This window comes from Poecilia latipinna, unplaced genomic scaffold (assembly GCF_001443285.1).
Source record: "Poecilia latipinna isolate Pla-1442-1.1 unplaced genomic scaffold, P_latipinna-1.0 Scaffold492, whole genome shotgun sequence".
NCBI classification, from domain to species: domain Eukaryota; kingdom Metazoa; phylum Chordata; class Actinopteri; order Cyprinodontiformes; family Poeciliidae; genus Poecilia; species Poecilia latipinna.
In genome coordinates, this window is record NW_015113108.1 from 331,932 (window position 1) to 339,098 (window position 7,167).

At 40.4% G+C, this 7,167-nt stretch overlaps 1 protein-coding gene across 1 annotated transcript; it reads right to left on the minus strand.

Annotated features, from left to right (window-relative positions):
- Positions 1–4,810: 4,810 nt before the first annotated feature.
- On the minus strand, positions 4,811–6,919 carry LOC106952105 (uncharacterized). Its single transcript, XM_015040011.1, has 2 exons — positions 6,378–6,919; positions 4,811–6,085 (listed from the first exon to the last, which is right to left on the minus strand). The coding sequence occupies exons 1-2, from the start codon at positions 6,781–6,783 to the stop codon at positions 5,100–5,102; spliced, it is 1,392 nt and encodes a 463-aa protein (XP_014895497.1). The 5' UTR covers positions 6,784–6,919; the 3' UTR covers positions 4,811–5,099.
- Between the last annotated feature and the right edge of the window lie 248 nt (positions 6,920–7,167).

Genomic DNA, 7,167 nt, shown 5'->3' on the forward strand with positions numbered 1-7,167 from the left:
AATAAAGAGAGATGTTCTCTCTATGTTTTTTTGTGCGATATATATATATATATATATATATATATATATATATATATATATATATATATATATATATCTCCTGCAGTGTGCCAGCATCCTGTCAACATAAAACTGCTGACTAAAGACTTGGATTGCCACACACACATATCAGGAGATTTTATTTATTTCTACTAATCTGTTTAATACCAAAGAAGCTTATGGAAAACACTCCCCCAGATCAGGGAGGAGAGAAGTACATCCAGTAGTAATTACCAAACACTGCTACCAAAAGACAAGAGGAGCGGGGAGGGCGACTGAGGGAGGGGTGAAGAACGAGGGAGTGAGAGAACAGGCAGGGTAAACGAGGGAAATCAGGGTTTAAGAGCTTTACTGCGCTTTAACTCCAGCAAATTATTCCGAGCCCCAAAAACAAAGAGGGGGGTGGGGGAGACGAGGGTCTCGGCTGAGATCAACACTGTGTGTGAATTAATGAAGCTCTTTGCCGACACACACACACACACACACACACACACACACACACCAGAGACTTCAGAGTCTGGAGGCCAGAGATGCTCTCTTAATTGTGTTTTGACAAAACAGAAATGTCTCATGCCTCATTTTCCAATTATAGCTGCTGCTCCGATTAGGACGAGGTATTTTTTTTTCCGTGTAACTCGCAGGAATTTATTATTGAATAATTATTGAAATCTATAATAAGGACTGTCGTAGCAAACTGTTATTGGAATGAACATAATCTCTGCAGTTCTGTCTGTTCTTCAACCTTGTCTTCCAACTAGAAAGCACTTATTAAAGTTCATTTATAGGTCTGAATGGACAAAGATCACATGGAGTTCCTCAAGGCTTTGATGTTAGACCACTTCAACAAGCTCCTTCTGTTTTAGATTACAGAATACCAGATTTCATTTTCATTGCAGAAAGGCTCATTCTATTAGTCGCTGACTGAGTTTTTTCAGACGCACTCCACTTCATGAGTCACTGAGGAGTACGTTCATAATTATTAATGATAAATCTAAAAAGACTTCTACTTCTGCTGCTTGCAGGTATCTGCAGGTTAAATGCGTAAATAAAAAACACCGGCTGTAAGTCAGAAAAAGAGAAAACTAGCTGCGTATATTAAATATTTAGCAATACTGCACTGTTTCTGGAAATGACAGAATCAGCTCAAATCTGTCTGCCGTCCACCGCTCTGAGGAGTTCTTCAGACTCACCGTACGACATGAGATCTTTCCATTAAAAAGTAGGGAAACTATCATAATAACTTCAGAGAACCCAACTTAAATGTCCCACCTGTCTCTTCAACATTTATCAGTCAACAGGTGTTTGCTAATGCATTTGAAACAAACAGAAATTGTTCAGAAACGTTTTTTTTTTGTTTGTTTTTTTAACGCAACCAGCAGAGCTAACTTACATCATAAATTATGTCACACAGATTTAGACCGAGGTGGGTCAGGCCCGCTCGGCTAAATATACACGTTTTTTTTTTTTTTTAGCTTGGCGAAGTTTATTCTTCATCACTGTTAGAGGAAATTTGTCTATCCCTAATCCTTCCACCGCTGCTGACCGTGAGGGTGAAACATTGCTTTTGTGTGTGACAAACCTGATAGATCCCTTATTGATCTTGAACACACACACACACCGTGTACTCTTGCAGTGTGCCAGCATCCTGATTAAACTTCTAAAGCAGATTGCATAATGCGCGCAACAGAAGCAGGGCAGTGGAGATTTAGAACAGCAGCAGCCTCTCTGCCTGCGCTGAAGGGATTGCATAAGGCGAGGAGAAGGGATGGATTCGGGTCACGGAGGCTCCAGGAGCCGTCGTGACTGATTGGACCAGACACACTCAGGCAAGCGGAGCTCACTCCGCGTCTGGACGAGAGCGAACGAGGGAAGGCGGAGAGGAGACCAGCCTTCCAGCATGTCGACCCCTTCCACTCGACTGCTGGTCTATTCCTAACCAGCTGAAAATAAAACGTTAGGAACAAGTGGGCGAGTGCAAACATTTCCCTTCCCTCCCCTCACCCGTTTCTTTACTGAGATAATTCTCACATGTCTAATTGAGTTCAGGAGCAGCAAAAATAAATAATTACATTGTAGGACTCTGAGGAGTTAGGGGTCCCCTCAAGGTGTATTGATTAAAACCTTAACATAATTTTCCAGCAACCTTTAAAATCCAAAGAGCCATTTTTGCCCTCAGTCCAGCAAAAAAATAAAAATAAAAAAAATTAAAAAGCAGATTTAGAGCTGCAAATATAACATAACCTTCTGAAAAAAAGACACTGTATACATTTTGTTAAGTACCTACTACATGGAAATTTGTTATAATGTTTAGAGAGTGACCATTTTATTCCTATTTTTAGGTTTCAATATAAAGAAAAACCTAAAACTTATTTTAATGATGGCTACATTTTCTTATGTGGGATGTTGATAGTCACACAAAGTGTCCAACATAAAGCAGAGCTAAATAAAAATGAAATAAAAAGTACTTTGTGTCATTCTGTTATGAAATATGAAATGCTATCTGTATTTGTTATTGTCTAGCTAGCTATCATCTATATACCTTTTAATTTACTTTACCTATTTTAGTTTCCTTATCAAAGTAGTAACTAATTAAGTAAATGTGAACAGCAAAACCAGCATGAATAGCTATTTGTTATGCTAGCAGTGACAAGGCTAACAACTATTAGCAATATTGGTTAACTTGATATATCTCTGTTGTTTATTCATGTAAACATTGAATAAATCTGTTCACAAACATTGTGTAGTGCTGTGCATACACTGATTTAACAAGATAGTTTAGAAGCATGAAGTAGAGGTACAAATAAACTGCAAGTCTTGAATAAACTGTTTTCTGTGTCTTTAGGTTGGAGTTTGTGAGAAACTTTCAATTTTCCAGGTAGCTCTGACTTCTTGGTCTACTGCAGCTGGATGTTCTGACTGAGTCCGTACATCCCAACTTTTAAGAACAAGCAGAACGCACCACAGCCATTCCAGCTAGCCTAAAGCTGAATGCTAATGCTATTGTTACTCTAGCCTAGTGAGTCAAGGGGGAGACAATTAAGTTTTTCCCAAATTCTGATAGGAAAGTTAATTACAAACCATTCGAGGGGTAAAAGTGTGTTTGAAGGTGTCACATGCGCTGCCATAGCTAAACAAGAAAAACAGGAAGCTAACATGAGTAGCTCTAACTATTTATCTACATTCTAGAATCAGCTAATGACCTGCTTAGCGTGGGAACTTTTAAGGCAGGTGTTCATGTATTTAAGCTCTTAGTTACCAACATTCACTTTCACTTGTTATATAATTAATGCTGTTGTTTGCCACTGCTAAGCGTTTCATACTGTGCCTCGCAAAGTATTCATAAAACCAGAACATTTCCTTTGTTTGACACGTCACAACCCAAAACCTCAATGTACTCTATGTGTTGAATACATGTGAAGTGGGCCAAAAAAATCTGAAAATTATTGTGTGTTTGTGTTCAGCAAGCTTGACTCTGATGTCCCAAAATTAAATCAAATCCAACCAGTTGCCTCTTATTAGTAAACAGATCTACATATGTATAATCTAACTTTATTCTACATTTTCTGTTAATGTATCGCAGGTTCTTAGAGAACATTTGTTAAAATGCATCATAAAAACCATGCTGAACACAGCATAAAAGTCAGGGAGAAAGCTGCTGAATGGTTTAAATCAAAGCATATGCATGTGTTAGAATGACCTAGTCAAAGTCCAGATGTGAATCCTACAGATAATCTGTGTCAAGACTTAAAAATTCATGTTCACATGTTGTTCCTCCATACCAACAGAGATCTACTGTCGGGGTATGAAAACGTCTGAAACTAGATGCACGCCACACTTTTCAGATCCCTTTTTGTTATGGAAAAAGGGTAAAAATTGAAACTATGTATCCTTTACCTATAACTTTACAATTATGCACAGGAGTTTTGGACATAATATGTCAAAAATAATTTTAAAAAGTTTGACAACATGTGTTACAGTAGATACCTTATCAAGGAGCTGTTCGAAGAGTTTTGTTTTGCATCAAAAACAGCTTAATGCCCATGAAAAATGCAGGAAGACACCAATAAGTTCCACAATTCAGTCAGGAGTCACGCATGTTTCAGAAAGTTTGTTTTAATATTTTTATGAATGTCAAAAAGATTTAGATAAAGAGTGTTTTACTTACATTTACTATGAGACGATCACTGCTTTCTTTGCTTATCGCACTCAACTGGAGTCTATACTTGTATTACATCATTTGTGGGATGTAAAGTGTGTGCGTGTGTCTGCGTGTGTGTTCCTGTCGTTCATTACATAAGGAGAGCATCAGTAGCCGGTCAAAAGTGACCCTGGGCTCAGTAACTCAGTTTGCAGAGTGAGGTTGTAAAAAGCATAATTGAGCATTTGGATGTGGGACAGAAGTCTGCGGTCCATTTGAACAGTTCCCCTTTGTGTCTTTATTACATAGTCAATTATCTGGGTCTTAGATAACAGAGCTTTTTTTTCCCCCCACCACAGGACAATAAAAGAGATGCGCCAACAGAACCACAGTACTTTTCCTGAGCGGTTTTCTGCATTGCAGATGTTAATGGCTCACTGAGTCCTCTGAAAGCTTTCCTGGGGAGAGCAGGACATACAGATAACATACTGACGTTATTCACTAACACTATGACGTCTCTGGAGTTTAGCATGGACGCCAGATGTCGGAGAAATGTACGGGCTTGTGCTGCCCTCTAGTGAAATGAAGGGCACACTGTTTTAAAATGAGTTTAAAAAGAAATTGAGTTTTACTTTGTTTTGTTTTTTTTAAACACTGCATTTATTTTATGCATAACTTTACATTTCACTTATCAACTTCCCTATTTTAAATCGGCCATTGCCATAAAAATCTTAATTCTTAGTTGTATTTGTTGTAGTTTTGTTTCTTTGTTCAGTCAGAAGTGTGTTAAGTTAGAAGACTCAGTCTGTTATTAGCTGTTTACCACCTCATAGCCTGCGCAAGCTAGTGCTAGCACTAGCTTTGTTTAGCAATCACACTTTAGTTAAAATATGATGAATACAGAAATAATTTAGTCTGCAACTCAAAATGGGCCTTGATAATTTGCCAAAACACAACAGTTGTGCCAGATTTGGTTGACAGATCCTATTAAAGTGAGAGGCACCGGAGAATCCCAGATATGGTAGCGCTTAACTCTAGCGATTGCTCGCTCTGCAATGATCTGCAGTCGAGCAATGGTCTGGGTCTCCTCCGTCTCTTTCTTGCTGAACTGCTCAGGATGCCTAAATGCTGGAATGGTGAGTTTGGCTCCAACTTTATGAAGGAGGTCTTGAATGAGGAAGCCTTCATCCGCCATGATTTCATCTGCTGGCTCAAGCAGAGGAAGGATTCCACTGATCTTCGTTATGTCTTTGTCTGAGATGCAGCCTGTGTACAACGCTGAAATAAATGTCACCAAGCCACAGGGAGCAACTCCGATCAGCCCTTTCAGAGTGGAGTGGTTCTTGTAGGTAGAGAACGTTTCAGACTGTACGGTGAGGAATGATGGCGTCTCCAGAGCAATTTCTGTGCAGTCCAAAATGACACGGACATTTGGAGAGAACTTCAGAAATCTCTGAGGCATACTGGCTTTTACCTTCTCACGACTAATCCACAGGTTGATGGAAGAGAGCATAATGAAGAGGTAGTTGGCCCAGGTGATGGTCACTCGGCTGACAGTATCTATGCTGACTTGAAACATGTCAGCAATGAGCTGCTCCTTCATGCCCACTGCTACCCTGAATGAGTACATCAGGAACTCATCAATCAGAGGCATGGAGCGGTCAGGGCTGGCTTCAGCACATGCTTCCTCTCCAAGTTCCTGTGCTCTGGTCCAGTACACAAGGCGTGACGCAGAGGGTTCAATGGACTCCCAGAAGATCCAGAACACACGTTCAGATGGAAATTTGGTGTAGAATCGGATCTGGTCATCAGAGGCACAGTAGCGGCTGAAAAGTGTGGCAGACAAATCCTCTTTTTGAAGTCTGTTCTCCAACGCCTTGATATAATCCAGAGCTTCATCAAGTGCACCTGTAAAACCACAAAATAAAACAACATAACATACGGTTAGCAAGAAGTTTCAATTATATCAATGTAACATTACTTCTCTGAAGATCAATTCATGTTGTGAGTCCGAGCATGTATGTAGATAGCCATTGACTTAATCTCTCCACAAAGCATAACCACCACATAATCTCATAATAATTATTTAATTATTATGTGATCTTAATAATAATCACATTATGATAGTAATAGTTATATTTGACTGAAATTATCTTACATGGCAAATGTATACAATGTACTATCTTAATTTGACCTTTACCTGTGGGTGGATGTGCTACATAATCATGGTCCGCAGTAGCATCTTCAGCCTGGCTAGCTTTCTGAGAAAGGACAAACTCCTGTTTCTGATCCCTCTCGAAAGCAGACTCTCTTGTTGCTGGTGCAGTGAAGTTATTCCAGGCAAAAAGGGAAGGAACAGCTCCACTTTTAAGGCGGGTGGTAGATCCGCTAACAAAATCCTCCAGCGTGAAATGGCGGCTACATACGTAAGTGCTCCCTCTCTTGATACAGAAGTCGGGACCTTCCTCTCTTCGGATCGCTTGGATCCACTGCTTCCGTTGGTCCGGGTCCGTCGGGAACCCATGATAGGACAGATATGGCTGTTTTCTTGCACAACATGAACAATGAGGGACTGAACAAAAACAACTGCGCCGAGACTGTGCCATTTTCCTAGCCTTGTAATGCTAACGCTATTGCCACCGGAAATGGTCAAACCCCACATCCGTTTTAAAACGCGGAAGCGTGAAAAAGGTCTATTGGTCATAAACATAAGCTGTGTCCGAATTCAGGGTCTGCATCCTTCGAAGGACTGGTCTACGTAGGACGGGTCCTTCGAAGGCCGGGAATAAACTAAGACCGGAAGAAAAATATCTGTGGATTCGGACAGGTCTAGCCTTCACCAACTGTCCCCGCCCCCACCTCAGCGTAACTCATGTTGCCAAGCAACCGTGACAGCGTGAAGCAGAGAGCGGAGAAGAAAAAAAAAACATAGACATAAATACGTAGACGCCTCATAGATCGGCCCGTTGCTGCGATACGCAACAGCGTCC